The 19,072-nt window shown below is 30.2% G+C and overlaps 1 protein-coding gene across 1 annotated transcript; it reads right to left on the reverse strand.

The window, feature by feature from the left end:
• Positions 1 to 2,040: 2,040 nt before the first annotated feature.
• LOC130973504 (1-aminocyclopropane-1-carboxylate synthase 1-like) lies at positions 2,041 to 6,496 on the reverse strand. Its single transcript, XM_057898060.1, has 4 exons — positions 6,221 to 6,496; positions 5,823 to 5,954; positions 5,195 to 5,355; positions 2,041 to 3,316 (listed from the first exon to the last, which is right to left on the reverse strand). The coding sequence occupies exons 1-4, from the start codon at positions 6,374 to 6,376 to the stop codon at positions 2,326 to 2,328; spliced, it is 1,440 nt and encodes a 479-aa protein (XP_057754043.1). The 5' UTR covers positions 6,377 to 6,496; the 3' UTR covers positions 2,041 to 2,325.
• Positions 6,497 to 19,072: the final 12,576 nt, after the last annotated feature.

A 19,072-nucleotide genomic window follows, 5' to 3' on the forward strand; every position in this document is an offset into this window, starting at 1 on the left:
AATTTTTGTGTCGTAATTAAGAAATTTCGGTACTATTTTTTTGTTTTATGTTTTTTTCTCAAATAACTACTCTTCTTCTTCTTTTTTCTTTTTGTTTTCATAGTTTTTTTGTTGTACACTTATATTATTGTTATTATTTTATCTTTTAAGAGGAATAAAAATAAAATAAATAAATAAAAGAATAAAAAGAAAGAATTCTACAATTTATTTATTTATTTTTTAATAGTAAATACAAAAATATTTAAAGAAAAAATACGTGATTTTTATAAATAAAAATATAAAATTTTTGCGCAAAAAAAAAAGAAAGAATAAGAATACGAAAAAGTAAAAAAAAATGCAACATTAAGTCCAGAACGTTGAAAATTTTTGGTATCAAAATTTAAAAAAAATTTGTATTAAATTAAGAAATTTTTGTGTTAGTTAAAAAATTTGATGTTTTTTTTTTATAAAAAAATATGTAATTTTATATGTATATCTATAAATATTATTTGTTGAGTTTGGAGTAATTTAATTAGACGGATAAAAATACTTAACAAGACTAAAATAAAAACTACATAAATGATCAATGCAATAGCATGCATGGTTTAGTTGGTTAAGACAAAAATATTATATTCTTTTTAGGTAATTCAAAGCTGTTAAGTGTTAACTACTATATGGATAAATTAATCATGAATGGATAATGATTATCTGTCCAATGATAATTCGACCGCAAATATAATTTTAGTGAAATTCAAAATTCTATGAGATGGAACATTGTCGGGGTACACTATATAGGAAAAGTTCTCACATACTCTAATAAGATAAAAGGAGCTTATTCTTTCTTCTATATATAGGATAAGAAGTTATTATTCTTTCATCACAGAATCATCCATCATTCATCATATTTTATCTTATTTCTTCATTAAGATTCGTACATGTTACTATGTTAGGAAGAGTTTATCCACTCTTCCTCCTAGAGAAGGAAAGTATATATGACCTAAGGGAAATATTTGCAAAGATAAAAGGAATAATAATTCTCACTCAATTCTAATCAGTTTTTTTTTATAATTAAATAATGTATATAACTGTTAAATAAAAAAATAAAGAATTATATCACTCTTAGCCATTCAAGAAAAATGAAAATATCTTCCAAACACGTAAATAATACCTTAGAATTCTTAGAATTTATCACAAAACATATGTTACCGCTGAAGCATGTATTCTTGCAACCTTAATATGTAGTATACATAACTCCAATTTCGTTAGAAAACCAACTAAAGATAAAACCAATTTTAATCGACTAATTGAAAAACAGATTTATTATAAACTAAATAAAAAATATTTTTTATTATCTTAATTTTTTAAATTTTAAAATAAAAAATAAAAAATAATTTAATTGGCTTATACTATAATTGACTCTCTAAATTTTTTCATGTAACGAACTATTAGTAGACTTAAAACCTTGGTTGAATGGCTGACCAACAAGCATTGGATTGATCAACAAGTCTAAAAAATAAAAATAATATTTTTTTCAGTTATTCTTTTGTCTTTTTTCATTTTTTTATATAAAACAATTTCATCCACTCACGATGAATCATCACGGTCGCCACCATCAGTCACCGTCAACCACTGCTGGCCGCCGCCGGCAATCCGTCATCGGCCAACCACTATTACCCTAAATTCTAAACCATAAATTTTATATTCTAAATCATAAATTTTAAATTATAAATCTTAAATTTTAAACCACAAATTTTAAATTTTAAATCTTAAATTCTATAACTAAATTCGTTCTACCTTATTTCATTTTCAAAGTTTTTTTACTTGAATTTTAAACACTTTTATTATTTTTAATTTTATAATTTTTTAATAATTAATTGTTGACTATTTCATTAGTTAAAAAGTGTAGGTTCCTACTACTTTCTCTTTATAACATATAATTTATATATGTAGAATATACCTATTATGAGGCGTATATATGGAAATTTATCAAGCCACGCATGCAACATCTACAAAGAAAAAGGACAATAGTAGAATAATAATGGAAATTCTTTCATTATCGTAGACAATAGAAGAATCAGGCCAGGCCTCCATGAATATATAGGCCAACACACATACATACATACATACATACACTTCAATAATTAGCATACATAATTTTACTCTAATAATATTATAATCCCATTAGAAAGCTTCCTAGCATAAAACAAATGGGTAAAAAACATTTAGAACAACATGATAGCTGGATACATACATATATCAAGCTTTTTTTTAATGTAGTTACACTTGACACAAGGTATATAATTTTTTATGTTCATGACAACAAATTAAATAGGGTCCAATAATTGATTAAGTGGCACGAACAAGGGGTGAGTGAGGCATTGGTGAATGAGGTGACATAACATTCTCATCAAACCTTCTAGAGTTGAAGCTTAGCCTTAACTTATTAGTATTAATGCTTTTCCAACGTTTCAGTTCAACCCTTTTCCCATTATTAGTTTCTCTCCCAACAAAAGCCCTAATCCTTTTCAATGCAACCTCCACAGTCTCATCATCCATGTTAGCAAAGCAAACCCTAAACCAACCAGGCTCAGAACAATTGAAACTTGACCCCGGTGACACATTGAGCTTCACCTCATTGATGATCACACGCCAAAGCTTCATTTCACCTTCAAAAGTTTTCTCCTTCAATAGCCTCCTCAAGTTCATCCAACAAAATAGTCCTGAATTGCTTGGCAAGCAAGTAATGTTAACCGTTTCGAGCCCTTTCGTGAAGAAACTATGACGCTTCGCGAGCCTTCTTTTGCTAATTTCTAAATATCTGTCGATAAAATCCTCGTCAGAAAGTAACGATGCTAGAAAATGTTGAGTCTGAGAAGAGACTAATCCGAAACTTGACATTTTGCGGCCGCAACTCACAACATCATCATTGTAGGAATAAACAATGCCAACCCTAAAACCCGGTAACCCCATATCCTTTGATAAACTATAGATTATGTGAATGAGTTCTTTCTTGCACTCCATTTCTAGCATGACTTCAGAGATACTCACAAATCTTGGAGTGGTGAAAACAGTGGCGGCATAAATTTCATCACAAACTAAGTGAATGTTCTTCTCATTGATGAACCTCACAAGGCTTTTAAGGGTTTCTTTGTCCAATGTGGTTCCCAAAGGGTTGGAAGGGTTTGTTATGATCAAACCTTTCACATTGATGTTGTTTTGTTTTGCTTCACGATAAGCTTCTTCAAGGGCTTCTCTTGTTATTTTGAAGTTGTTAGAACTATCACAATGAACAGGAACAAGTTGCACCCCAGTTCTCCAACCAAGATCACGCACGAATCTGCGAAAAAAATCGTAACATGCGAAATTTAGTATCAGCGAATATAATTTTTAAGATAAGTAATTTTATGACAGTAAAATTTAAAAATTATTTTTCTCTATTAAAAGAGAGTTAAGATAAGTGATTAAAATTAAGAAGAGTGTTAGGAACAATAAATTTTGTGATTTGTAGTTATCAATTAGTTATTACTAATATTTTTAATGATGTAAAATTACTTATTTTTTTTTTAATGATTAAATACTGGCTAAATTTTAATAAAAATACTGGTCTTTTAAACTTTTTCTAATTGAACATGTAAATTAAAATTTTCACATTGACCATAAGTCCACAACTACTAATAAAATTGTTTTGAACTGTGACCGTAATGGTCAAAGAAGAGACTAGAGAATAGAATGAATGGGCTTGGTTTAAAAAGTTGACAATAGAGATTTTTCTACACATAAATTAATTTATTAAAAGTCATTTCTTCCTCTGACGAATAATTGACTTTAAACTGGTAAGAAACTTTGACAGATTTTATGGAAATTGTTCTAAAGATAGTGTATAATATAAATACATATATGCTAGCTAACACGCATGCCATGAAATTTCTTTAACAAAGTTGGAATTCGCTTGTGCCTCATAAAGGTGTATGAATCGTACAATAATATTTCCAATAGCATATTATTTTATATTTGTGCATGTGTGTATGGTACGATTTGGTTCTATTATGTTCAAGTGTGGACAAAAGATGATATATAATACTAATACTCTCATATAAGGTGGTCCTGGTTTCAAAATTAAAAGTCAATGCCAAGTGTACCACTCAACTAGGGTTTTATCAAATCTCTAATTTGGATTTACATATAATCATATATAATATGAAGAACGCATGCTTGTTGACCTATAAGGCAATAGAGCAGCGCTAGCAAAGTTGAACCTTTTTGCGAGTGCTTAATTATATTTACTAATGTTCTTATAATTTTTCATCTTTATTAAACCTTAGATTCTATTTAAAATAGGTAAAAATTCAAGTGCAGTTTTATGTTTATCTGAAGTTAATAGTTGAAAATTATTAAATAATTTAATAAATTTAATTAAATTATCATTTAACAGTTCTCAACTATCAACTTCATATAAAATTTCACGTAAAATTAACTGAATCTGAATTTTTACCTTCAAAATATATACTTATCAATTACTATATAAGAAAATTTTAAAATGAGTAAGAATTGTGAATGTGAATACGGTTATAATAATTGAAATATATAATCTAAATATAAATTATTTATTTCTAAATAAGTTGAAAATTATATTTTTTATTATTTTTCTTAAAAGTATCTGAAGCACTCAAGCACTTACTAAAAACATTCTTTTTTAAGAAAAATGTCAAAACTTGACCTAAAAATTGACTATACCAACTTACTCTTCATAATTTACCTTGCGCACTAAAAAAAATATAAAAATAAAATAAAAACGACTATATTCCAAATAATAAGTTAAAAAGATCCATTTTATTAATTGTCATGATTTTTAGTTTGATTGTTACATTGGAATATTATTCAGGTAAGATCTATATAGAGATTACTTTTGTTTTTTTGTTGATTTTTATACTTAGATTGCTCTTAATTACTTCTAGCTGAAAACGTACTCGTATTTTGTTTTATATAAGTTTATTTATAAATAACTTGAATCAAAATTGTTATAAGAATAGTATTAATTAAATGGCACTTTAATGAACCCACTACTAATATCCCAATTTCATTCCCTTTTGAACAAAACAAAATAGTTAATGAACTTTCTGCTGCCAACCACCTTTAAAATAAAGCTTTGATATGATGATGGGTGATGTATATATATATATATGATGATGATGATGATGAAAGTGAGGGTACATACGCTGGATAATAAGGAGTGGGAACCATGAATGCATCAGCAGGATCAGCCAGACAAAACATTATTAATTCATTTGCACCTGTTGCTCCTCCACTCATCAATATACGCTCAGGATCATATTTGACCCTACCACCCCTCGCTTTTGACATGAAATTTGCCACACCCTGCATTTCAAAAGTATTTTAAATACACTAAGTATAGAAATTCATTTTTAATTAGTTAATTTTAGATTTTTTTTAATTAGTTAATTTTTTTTATTTTCTAACTAGTTAAACTCTTTAAAATATTGTTATGAATGATCGTTTAATTTTTTTTTTAAATCTATGTTAACAAATATATTATTAATTTTTTGACAATTATGTATATACACACTAAAATCAACCATTACCATAAAATATATATTAAAAATAAATTAAATAATACATATATGTATTATATATAAATACATAATGATTAATTTTAGTAATTTATTTTAATATATAAATAATATTTTTTATTTTTTTAAATATGTTATTTTATTTAATATAAATTGAGTTTGAAATGGAAATAGTAATATATATTTATGAATAATCATTATGATTGTGAAATTAACTTAAGTGCTAGGTGGCAATAATAATAATAATATACATACTTTTCTGAACTGTGGCAATCCATGATAGTCTTGAAAGTTAGCAATATCTCTAAACAGGTGCACTCCTTCAGGAGTACATATGGAAGCTTTGGAATTGTTCCTTATCCACTCTTCAATAAGATCGAAGCAAAGCTGTAAATTAAAATAAAAGACAATAAATAAATAAATATATTAGTCAACTTTGTCAAGCATGCAAACTTCATCTCATGATATTGTAGCCAGCAGAAAATCATATATTATTATATTATAGAATACTATATATGAGTTTAAAAGAAAATTAGTTAAAGCTATATTATATTAGTCAACTTCTCAAGCATGCAACACTTTCCTCCCATTATATGAATTTTAGAAGAAGAAGAAAAATTAAAAAAAATATAATTATATATGTATAGATATACCTGATTTTCAGCAAGACCCATCTGGATAACACCTTGAGGATTATTTGTTGGGTGAAATGGGTTTCTATCATAAGCTTTCCACCCATCAAAATATGGCGAGTTCTCTCCATGCTTGTCATTGGTTGCAATCTTGGACAAAAGTCGTTGGTGACCCATGATGTTTTTTTTTTTTTTTTAATAAAGGTTACTATATAAAACTATAGTACAATAGAGGTAGCAATGGATATGAACGTGAGTGTATGTTGTTAATGTGTATATTTATATTCTCTATGATGAGTAGCTAAAGAAGTGATGTGAGGAAAAATGAAAGAGAATGTGATCCAATTTATAGAGAAAATTATGGCGTGAGGTGTGGGGGTTAGAACGAAGCATTAGATTTGAGAGAGAATTAATGAAAGAAGAAAAGTCCACTTCGAACATCGAAGTTCTATGAAGACTGAACCTTAATCAAGAAAATGGAAAATATGTAACGGAATATAATGGCCTTTTTGTGTTGGTCAAAATACTCAAATCCAAATATTAAGCTTGCGTGCGTTCTTATGATATCTTGAACCCTACCACGTGTGGAAGAAGTGTTGTTATGTTTGCATTAATAAGGAGGGAAAAATTATTTAAATTAAATTAAATTAAATACAAGTGGATTTTCATTTAATTTGGATTGCTATATATACATAGATGTCAGCTAGGGATTATTTATTTTTGCTCCTTTTACAAAACTATGAAAACATGAAAAGTAATATAGTATGAGGGAGGAAATTTTTGTTCCATGTGAAGCTTCCCCCGAAGCTACACATAAATACTTAAGATTTACTTTTAATTTTGTTGAAACAAAGACTTAGATTAGCTTGGAGGTAGCAAATTTTATCCCAAAATGACATAGAAAAAGAAGTAAGAAAAGTCAAAGCTGAAAATGGAATGAATATCCAAAGCTTAGGAGAATATTTATCTTACTTAATACAGAATCACGTTTCCAATTACAATTTTGGATGTTGTTTAATTTTCAATCTATATGAATTGTTGCATAAATAAATAAGAAATTTAGTTGTGTTTAGGATGAATATATTGATGTAAATATAAAATTCTTTCATCGTTTTTCATTAAAAAAAAATAGGTTTAAAATTTTAATAAGGCGATGGGGATCAGTAACTCAATGAAAAAAGAAGATTAAATTGCAATGAAAGCAAGTAAGTGATTAGAGAGAAAAAAAGTGGAGAAGAAAAAAAGAGAACAGTTTTCTATTGTTGATAGAATGTGCAAAATTACCGTGATTGATAGGTATGGTAAAAATTTTTGGTGAGGCGGATATCTGTGAAAATTTACCTGGCGGAGGCAGGTAGGGGACTAATTTCTACCTGTGGAGACGGGAGACAGGGCCCCGTAATAAACGGGGCGGGGCGGGGGTAGAGGCCCCATCCCGTGGAGACCCGGTAAATCCCTATTTATGTGAAAAGACAAAAATACTCCTAATATATATAACATATGTGAGCCATTGAAGAAGAACTCTAGCCGTCACATACTCAACGTTTCGGTGTTTCATTGCTTCAGAGGCAGAGAATCTCTTCTCCTCTCCTCTCCGCTCCTCGTCAAACCCTCAGCCTCTCCTGTCTCCTTCTCGAACACCGCCGACCGCCACCTTCTACTTCTTCGGTCCCTAGCGCCGTCTCCCACCTCCTGAGTAGCTCGGTCACTCAGTGCACCTCTCGAGCCCACTATCGCGGCCACGTCGTCTTCTTCTCCTTGTCGCGTCGTTGCCGGTCGTCGTCTTCTTGATTTATTTTTTTGAGTTAATTTTGGGTTAATATGGAGTTAGGTTAATGAGATCCTGATTTTGAATTTTTTATTTTTAGTTTATATTTCTGAGTTAGGTTGGTGTGATTCTGATTTATATTTTTTAGTCAATTTTGGGTTAATCTGGAGTTAGGTTAATGAGATTCTGATTCTGAATTTCTGATTTCTAATTTATATTTCTGAGTTAGGTTGATATGATTCTGATTTATATTTCTGAATAAATTTTGGGTTAATCTGGAGATAGGTTAATGAGATTTTGATTTTGAATTTTTTATTTCTAATTTATATTTCTGAGTTAGGTTGAAATGATTCTAATTTCTAATTCTTATTTATATTTTTGAGTCAATTTTGAGTTAATTTGGAGTTAGATTAATGAGATTATGATTTCTGATTTCTAATTTAATTATAATTTATATTTATGAGTTATGTTAATGCGATCCTAATTCTGAATTTCTGTTTTCTAATTTATATTTATGAGTTAGGTTTATGTGATTTTGATTTCTAATTTTGATTTATATTTCTGAGTCAATTTTTGGTTAATCTAAAGTTAGGTTAATGGGATTCTGATTCTGATTTTGAGTTTCTGACTTTTAATTCATATTATTGACTTATTCTTTATTTATTTTATGATTTTAACTTTTAATTGTATTCTTCTTTTTTATGTAGGATTCAAACAAATCGAAATCTATCATCACTATCATTACATCATAAAAAAGGCTCGAGGATTCTACAATGTGATGAATTATGCTTTGTAGTTATTGGATATGTTTGATACTTTGGTAGTTTTATAGATATATTTGATATTGTTTGTTGTTATTAATGTCTTTGGAGACTATGAATATGTTAATGTCTTTATTGTTGTTAATATTATTAATATCTTTAGAGACAAGGAACATGATGATTGATATGGATTTTTCATTTTTTTCAATTTTTTCTTTTTTTATTTTTTAAAAATTTCAGAATATCCGTGGAATCTCCGATCTCCGACGGATATAAAGTCTCCGTTACCCGTGGCGGAGACGAGACGGAGACGGGGACTGGATATGGAGGTGGGGTGGAGGCATGTTTCCATCCCTGTGGATACCCATTATGCCTTGCCTAGTGATTGAAAAGTAAAGTGAAAAATTACAATGCTAATGTATATAAACAGAAGCTAAATGATGTGTGAAGAGTGTGATGATACAAGTTAGTTGAGAATTTAACTATCTGAGGGTGAGTTGACAAAACTATATTTCAGTTTGCATAACTACTTTTTAATTTGAAGAAAGTTCTAAAAAATACACTTCACTAACATATCCCCTCAAAATAAGGGACTTTTAAGAAGTATATTTCACTAACAAGAGATTTTTAAAGAACCGCAATAATATATATTATGGCAGTTTTTTTATTCCTTCCGTAATTCTAAATCAAGTTCAACTATGGTAGGATATAGTTTTTTTTTGTATTGTACTGTCATGTTTTGCTGAGATTAGAACAAAGAAGAAAATGTACGTGAAACGAAAGACAAAAGTCTAAGTGTAATTAAAAAATTATGTTATGTTTGATATTTTATTTGTACAGGGATTATTACTTTTGATTTTTAATACTAAAAAAATCATATATTATGTTTAATATTTTATTTATTTAATATTTTGTTTATGAATATTATTTTTTGTTATTGTGAACTTTAATATATATATATATGTAATATATAAATTTAACACTTTATTTATGTAATATTTTTTGTTTACGATAAAAACGACGATTAAAATTATATTTTTAAACAATAAAAAATATCACTTTTACCTGATAAAAATAACGATTTGTAACTCCTATTTTAAACAACATGAAACTCTATTTTAATTAGGTAAGAATAGTGGTTTCAAATTCCATTTTAACCAACTAAAGAATGCTCTTTTACTCCAATAAAAACGACGATTTATAAACATCATTTTAAATAACACGAGATGCCATTTTAATCCGGTAAAAATGACGGTTTCAAACGCCGTTTTAACCAACCGAAGAACGCCTTTTTAACCCGGTAAAAATAGCGGTTTATAAACGCCGTTTTAAACAACACAAAATGTGATTTTAACCTGATAAAAATGGCGCTTTAAAACATCGTTTTAACTAATAAAAAATACCGTTTTATTTGGATATAACGGCGGTTAGAACCGCCATTTTATCATATAAAAAATCGCCAATTTAATCCGAAAAATTGTGGCATTTTTTTAAAACCGTCGTAATAACCAGAATGGCATCAGGATTACGTTGTTTTTTGAAACCGCCGTTTTTAGTAATAATGACGATTCAAACCGCTATAAATGCCAAAAAAACTGACGTAATTACCAAATTTTTTTGTAGTGTTTGTTGTTAATTTGTTAAGAAAAGTTAGATAGCAAAGTAATTTTATAACAAAGTCCAATTAAATTATTGTGCGTGTGTTTTTTTTTCTCTGTTGTACGCATTTTTTCTTCTTCTTCTTCATATGTACGCTATTGCTGGTTCTTTTTTTTCTTTTTCTTCTCCTTCTTTTTTCTCCTCTTCCTCCTTTATTATCATTGTCGTCATCGTCACCTCTTCCTTCTCATCATCCTCCTTCTTCTTTTCCCATTTAATTTCTTCTCTTCTTTTTTTTTCTCATGCTCCTTCATTATCATCATCTTCTTCTTCTATTTAGTTAAATATCACACAATTAGTTTAACGATAATAAAAGCATATCATTTAGTTGTAAATGACACATGAGCTTTCTGTGAATGGTACCAAATTTTTTGGTGAATGACACAAGAAAATTTCAAAAGATCACCAGTCTAAAATTGACTCACTCAACTAATAAAATATATTTAAATAGGTATTAGATTCAAATGACATATCATTTTTTGCAAATGACAAAAGAATGGCTAAATCTCTTATATATATTAGTTCAATATTATACAATCAATTACGTGAAAATAAAAATACAGTATTTAATTAAAAATGTCACATAAATTTTTTATAAATAACGTAACAAATTTTTAAAGAATGACAAGTCCAAAATCTTAATTTACTCAACAAACAAAATACTTTCAAATGTGTTTGGAACAAAAGAATACATCAATTTATTATAAATAACATATGAATGACTGGACCTACTATATATGATTTTAATTCCCTTCAACTAGTTCAATGATAAGAAAAGTACATCATTTAATTAGAAATGACACGATTAAAAAATTCTTATGTCACGGTTAAAATTTTTTAATATGAAAATTAAAAACTTTTTTTGTCACGATTAAAAAATTTTAGTGCTATTTTTCTATAAACTCTGCACAGTTCAAAACTTTTATCTTCCTCTTTCTCTTTCACATTCTCAAAATTAAGAAACTTCTTGTGTTACAGTTAGAACATTTTGGTGCTATTTTTCTGATAAATTCTACACAATTAAAAACTTTCACTCTTCCTCCTCTTCGTCGTCATCATCTTCTTCTTTTTTTAACTCTTTATTTTTTCTTTTTTGTTTCATCTTCTCATCTTCTCAATACAACGTAAAAGCTGAAGTAATTAATATGTTTTTCATGCTTATGCTAAGAAAAATTATACATCCATAGTGAAGAGAGTACCAGAGACTAGTGAGTGAGAAGAAAATGAGATCAAAATAGAGTAATGAAGAAGAGAGAAAAGAGAAAAAAATAGAAGAATTTGGTTTTTATTCTTAAAGTTTAAGCAAAATCAACTTTACCAGTATACAATGTGAGTGTATATATAGACAAAATAGAGATGGAAACTATCTAAAAAGAGTTGAAAGAAATTATGTAACTAACTGGACAGTTTAGCATACTTGTAAAAGAACCTTTAACTGCTTTCGCTTCTCTTTCTTTGCTCTTCTCTGGATATTTGTTCTTCACACACTCTATCATGCCTCCGCAAACTCAAGAGAGCTGAATTTGACAAATTTTGCACCTTGAGTTTGTCTCTAAGTAGAATGAAAGCTATTGAGGGGAATGCCTTTGTGAACGTGTTAGCAATTCGAACTGTGCTTGGTACATGACTTACTTGTATCACTCTTTTTGACACATAATCTCTCACAAAGTACAAGTCGATCTCGAAATGCTTTAATTTTGAATGGAGAATAGGATTTATAGCTAGAAGCACTACACTTTAATTATCAGAGTAAGCCATAGGTACTTCTGTCACACTCCATTTTAATTCACCAATGAGACCTTTAATCTAAATCATATCAGCTACCAAATTTGCGAAGGCCTCATATTCTGCCTCTGTACTCAACCTGGCTACCACACCTTGTTTCTTTGAATGCCATGGGACTAAATTCCTTCCCAAAAAGACACAAAAATCTCCAATAGATTTTCTGTCACTTGGATCACCTGTTCAATCAGAGTCACAATACGATGTAATATTCAATGAAGAGCCTTTGTGAAGTCTTAGACCATATGATGTTGTTCCACTTACATACTGTAAAATTTGCTTAACCAATTTCCAATGAAACTCCAGGAGGGTTTGGCATGAACTGAGCTACTTTGTTGACACTATATGCCAAATCAAGTTTGGTGACAGTCAAGTACTGAAGACTGCTACCAACAGATCGATACAAGTGAGGATTGTCAAAGAGTACACCACTTGTGGCTTTAATTTTTACAGTAGAGGAGAGTGGTGTGTGACACTATTTGCAGCCACTCATATTAGCATTTGCCAATAGATCCTGAACATACTTTCTTTGAGTCATCATTAAGCCTCCATCATCCATTCTTGTCACCTGAATACCCATAAAATAATGCAAATCACCCATGATATCATCAACATAGATCAGAACATAGGTGATGGAGGAGTGATCATGCTTCACAAAGACAGACACATCTGATTTGGTGGCTGATAACCCCAAATTTTGAAGTGCTATAAAGAGCTTATAGGACCAGGCTTGTGGTGCCTGCTTAAACCCATATAGGGGCTTGGTGAGTGTGAACACGAGGTTAGAATTCTCCCCTTGTATATCCTTGTGGCTGCCACATGTATACATCTTCAGTGAGTTCTCCATGCAAGAAAGCATTATTTACGTCCAACTATCTTATAGACCAGGACCTTGCTAAAGCTATAGTCAAGATGATACAAATGAAATTGGTTTAATAACAGGACTATATATTTCTATAAAATCAAAACCTGGATATTGAGAGAATTCTTGGACTACTAACCGTGATTTGTGTTTCTGCAAACTGCCATCAACATTATACTTGAGTCTAAAAACCCATTTGCTACCTATAGCCTATCGGCCAACGAGTAATGAGATAAGCTTCCAACAACGATTCTTTAAGAAAGCATCAAATTCAGCATCCATGGTGGCCTTCCATAGAGGATCAGCCAAGGCTTGTTTAACACTCATTGGTTCAACACAAGCTTGAAAGTCCCTCAGTCTTATGGAGCTTGACTTGCTGCGAGTGATTATGGGGTGAACATTTGCTGTATCTTGGTGTACTGTGTCGTTGGAGGCCCACGAAAGAACAATCTCCAGGTCTGAGATAGAAACTAAGATCGAAGTGTCAGATGGGGTTGTATGTGATGGATTATAGTGATTGGTTGTGGTGATTGAATGAAGAAGACATAGAGATGAGTGAAACTGAGGATGAGAAAATTGGTACAGAAACAGAGGGTGAAAAAGAGGAATTGAGTGGCAAGAGAGATGGAATGGATGAGGTTGGAGGATTTGAAGCCGGTGAAGTAATTGGAACTTGAGTGGATAATAAGGGTGGTGAATTGATGGGGGAAGAGTTAGGGATAATGGGAAGTAGTGGTAAAGGTGTATAGTTAGGTGATTGCTGCCTGTTTTGATTTGCAACACTGAATTCTAAGGTTGGATCCTTGAATGGGAATTTAGATTTATCAAATATCACGTGTATTGTGATTATCACTCTTTCTAATGGTGTCAGGCATTTATACCCTTTGTGATTAGTTTCATAACCAATGAACACACTTGGAGTTGATCTGAAATCAAGCTTGTGCTTGTTGTATGGTTTAAGATAAGGGAAGCATAGACAGCCAAACACCCTCAAATTTGCATATGGAGGATACTTATTGAACAATTTTTCAACTGGTGACATGCCATTCAACAATAGAGTTGGAAGAACATTGATTAATTGGGCTGCTGTTGTGAATGTCTCTCCCCAAAATGTGATAGGAATGGAAGCCGCTACCAACATAGTTAACCCCTTTTCAACTATATGCCTGTGCTTTCTCTCAATCATACCATTCTGCTGATGAATATGAGGACAGAAGAATCTATGAATTATGCTTTGTGCTTGCAGCATCTTTAAAACACTGACATATTCTACAACATTGTCACTTTGAAATATTTTCAACTTAGTGTTAAATTGAAATTCAGCCATGTGGTGAAAATGTGAAAAAACTAACTTCAATTGAGCTTTACTTCTAATAAAATATAACCATGTAAATTTGGAGTAAGCATCAACAAAATTGGCAAAGTAGTTATTTTTATTAGAATTAGAAATTGCAGTAGGGCCCTAGATATCAAAATAGACAAGCTCCAAAGGAGTAGAATAAACTGTTTTTGACTCAGAAAAGGGTAAGCAACGAGACTTGCCAATACAACAAGAACTACAAACATATTTATTGGAAGAAAGGAAAATATTACAATACTTTAAAATATTTAACACAACAATAGCTAAGGCATGACTAAGCCTAGCATGCTAAAGCATGTAATTATTTGAATTTAACTCCACCAAGCTTAGTAATGCAGATGGTGAGTGAGTTGGGTAGAACTTGAACAATCTATACATTCCTTTGTCAACACCCCATTCTAGGAATATTTCTTTAGTATCATGAGATTTAACATAGCAGTCATGAGAGTGAAACTCAAAGAAAATATTATTATTACAACAAAATTAATAGATACTAAGTAGATTCTTAGTGATATCAGGTACAAGTAATAGTTTGTGCATGATTAGATTATTATAGCTCAAATTAGTTTTGAAGTAAGCTTTTTCAACACAGTTTATGGCTAAACCTGTTCCATCACCAACCACCACTTGATCAATGCCTGCATAATTTTCTTTTTCAACAACAGTTTTTGGATTTGAGGTCATATGGTGTGTCGCTCCTAAGTCAGTGTACCATATGGAGTCATGGATTGTTGCAAGATTTATTAGAACACTACTAAAGTTTGCTCTTGCCTGCTCACTTGATTGAACTATTTTTGAGTCTCTTTCTGTGTGTTGACCTTGTGATGGTGATGGAGCATCCTTATATTTATACAAACATGATTTTGTTGTATGACCAAACTTACTGTACAATTGGCATTGAAGGCAAACTTGCAATCTTTTATACCCTTGTCTCTCATAATTGTGTGTTCATCCATTGCCTTGTACTCCATGGCCTTGTGCTTCATAATTCTGAGGCCTATCATAGCCCTAGGCTTGTGTTTTTTTTTTTTTGTATATTGTGGCTGACTCATACCAAAGCCTTGTTGCTACCTTCCTCCTCTCATGAATCGTCTTCTGCCTCTGAAGCCTCCTCTGAACATTCCTCTCTAAACAAAGTTTGCTTTAAATCTATCTTGAGACCTTTCTTAATCAAGCTGGCTTATGTAACCAGATTTAGCAGCATTAGCGTACAAGAATTGGCCTGGCTCTAGCTTCCTAAACCTTTCTATCATGCTTTCATGTGTAAACAGTACCCCCTCCAGCTCAGCTATATTGATTCCTTGAGATCTTGTTAAAAGTGAAGTGAGCAGTGGTGTATATTCCTCTGTGAAACCGTGCAGCAATGCATTCATATAATCATTCTCACTCACTAGCTATCTATTCAACAAACACCAGTGCATTAATCGTACTCTTAATTGTTAACACATAGTCACTCACAGAAGCACCAGTTCGAGTATTTCTCATCTTATTTCTCAACTGCATTACTCTGGCTTGAATTTGTGAAGCAAAATGACTCTTTAACCTATTTCAGATCTGATAGGTAAACGTACATTCAACCATTCGAGTTGTGTATGGCTTTGTCATTGAAGCTAGTAGCCAGGACTTCAGCAGTGCGTCTTGCTTCTTCCATTTTTGAAATCCTTGATTCACTTCTCCATTTTCAAGAAACTGTTGAAAAATTTTCTGTTCAATGATGTGATCTAACAGATCATTGCCTTCAGTCATTGCTTCTACTTGATCCTTATACTGTAGAAAATTATTGTTATTAAACTTTATGTAGATTGAATTTGCTGTGAAATTAGGAGCCCTTGCCGTTTGTATTGAGTTTTGGTTATTTAAAGCAACAATTAGCAAAATTCTTATCGCAGCCATTTGTGGTGAGGTTCAAGCTCTGATACCATGAAGAGAATACCAGGGACTAGTGAGTGGGAGAAAGATGAGATTAGAAGAGAGAAATGAAGAAGAGAAAAAAGGAGATGAAGAATAGAGGAACTTAGTTTTCGTTCTTGAAGTTTAAGCAAAATCAACTTTACTAGAGTGTAAGTGTATATATAGACAAAATAGTGATGAAAACTATCTAGAAGGAGCCGAAAAAAACTCTGTAACTAACTAAATAGTTTAACATACTTGTAGCAGAATCTCTAATTATCTTCGCTTCTTTTTCTCTACTCTTCTCTAAGTATTTATTCTTCACACACCCTATCACGTAGGCTTATTTTCTGTAATTTTTCTATATTAATGCTAATAAATTTTCTTTTATCGAAAACAATGTTAATAATATTTGAATTTATATTATGATGCATATATACTATTTTTAGTGACTTATTATTTTACGCGTTTAATTAAGTAAACCATTATTGAAGGTTTTTGTTATATATGTTTAAAAAAAGTATCAAATAGAGACATATTTTTAATGTGATTCACACAATTATTTGGTATGGTGTAAAATGAGGCATCACTCCCATGTGATGAAAATTTTAGGACAACCTATAATTATGACCCGTGAAACATTGATCTGTTGACGATGAGAAATATAATTTTAACGTGGTTCACACAAGTTTTAAACATCGGTATAGTTGTATTAATTTGGTTTTTCAATAGCTTATGCCCAAGTTTATATAATTTTTTTCGCGGTACAAGCTAAGATATTTGATTATAACAGTGAAAAAGAAAAAGGTTTATTTACTATAATTCGTAAATTTTTTTAATTATTCTATTAGTTTTTATAATTTTACTAAATTTTCAATTAAGTCTCTATACTTTTTTTTAGTCTCTATATTATATTAGATTTTGTAATTAAATCCCTGTCATGACAAAATGCTAGAATTAACGAAATAATCTATTAAACAAAACAAATTAAATAATATACCTAATATTTGACTGAATATTTTATATAGTTTAATAGAATATTTCGTTAATTTTAATGTTTTTGTCACAAGACTTAGTTAGAAAATTTAATATGGTATAAGAATCTAATTAAAAATAAAAGTATAAAAATTTAATTGAAAATTCAGTAAAATTGTAAGAACCGACAGAATAATTAAACTTTTTTTCCTTTCATAAGATGGCACATTTTTATATTTAATTAAAGCATACTCAAATTCGAATTTTCGGTAGTCTGTTTATTCTTAACTTTGCAAATTTCCCTTTTCACATTAATTTAATTAATATTTTTCTTTTTGAATTTCTTTTGCATTTTGTGAAGAGAGAGTTTAAAATTTTTAAATCCTTTTTAATTACAAATTTAAAAAATTGGATTTTAGAGGACTTTTTTGAAGATTTTAGATAACTTATTATATGTTTTTGTGATTTAATATTTTATTATAATATTAGAAATACAAAGATGAATAGTAATAGATGACAATAGTTATTATATAAAAAAATCAAATTTAAATCTCATAAACTCCTTGATTTGGGGAATTTGAAAATGAGAAGTCTGAACAAATTTTAGACGGCTAGAAAAAACTTTAAAATTATGTTTGGTTGGAAAGAAAAAAATAGAGAAAAAAAATAGAAAGAAAAAAATTGAGTAATTTTTTTATTTTTTTTAGATATATTTGGATACAAAGAAAATAAGAAGGAAAGAAATATTATAAAAAGATAATTTTACCTTCATATTATAAAATATATTAAAAATAGTAAAGAGCGTAATATTGAAAGTAAAGAGAGAGAATTAGTTTTTTCTTTATTTTCTTTCCAATGTTGGAGAGAAAAAAAATTAGTAGGTCCCACCACTTTTTTTCATCTCTTTTTCTTTTTCTCTTATTTCTCAACTCAACCAAATAATAGAAAACAATCATTTTCTTTCCTATTTTTTTCTTTGTAACACCCTAATATTCAAATCCTTATACTCAAGTCATAAGTCAATGATAATAAGATGGTACGACTCTCAAAGGGGATTATTAATACATAATTATAAGTAAAATCGAAAGGAGTATTAATCGAGAAGTCTGAAAATGAGTAAAAATAAAATCGCGAAGTTGTATCACTCACGCATCGACAACAAGAAGGTAAAGCGTGAACTGAGACGATATAAAGATAATTTCGTCGAGAAGAATGAGATAAAACAAAATATAGATAGATAACATAAATAATTAGTCACTAGTCATGACCCGCGAAGTTTAGGCTAGCTACGGTACAATATAACAACAGTTTGACAACCATATCTCCTAATCTCTCCCAAAAGATACACAAGAGCCTCTATAGGCAAGTTTTTAAAACGATAAAATACATAGCATGAGTTCTTTAAAAACAAAAGTGGAGAGAATCTAAGCAAGATGTAGATAAGAGATCTTAGAGGTCTTCGCCGCGTCTTTCAGACAAACCACAACTCACTTCTGAGCACCTGAACCTGTATCTAAAAAATAAGAGATATATATACGGAATGAGAGCCTTCGACCCATGGGTCTCCAGTACGGTAAAAGTGCCAAATAAATACAATGCATTGTAATAAAAACTCACTAAGCATCCTAAACTTCCTTTCACCAATTATTCATCCTATGTTCTCGCTAATCCATAAATAGGCAACTGTCATAAGGGAATGCTAAATCTAATTCCTCTTCCTCATGCTTCCCAACTTTCTAACTCTCCGACAATTCACAATCAGAATTATAAACAAAACCATCACCAGTTATTCTGTCTCAGCAATTCTATATCAATA

This window comes from Arachis stenosperma, chromosome 4 (assembly GCF_014773155.1).
Source record: "Arachis stenosperma cultivar V10309 chromosome 4, arast.V10309.gnm1.PFL2, whole genome shotgun sequence".
Lineage (NCBI taxonomy): Eukaryota > Viridiplantae > Streptophyta > Magnoliopsida > Fabales > Fabaceae > Arachis > Arachis stenosperma.

Excerpts from the sequence above, each read along its gene's own strand:
- LOC130973504 (XM_057898060.1), bottom strand. The coding sequence starts at position 6,376 with ATGGGTCACCAACGACTTTTGTCCAAGATTGCAACCAATGACAAGCAT. Across the intron at positions 5,356-5,822 it reads GATTGCCACAGTTCAGAAAA|GGTGTGGCAAATTTCATGTC; the intron begins GTATGTATATTA and ends TTTGAAATGCAG. Across the intron at positions 3,317-5,194 it reads CCCACTCCTTATTATCCAGC|ATTCGTGCGTGATCTTGGTT; the intron begins GTATGTACCCTC and ends TTTTTTTCGCAG.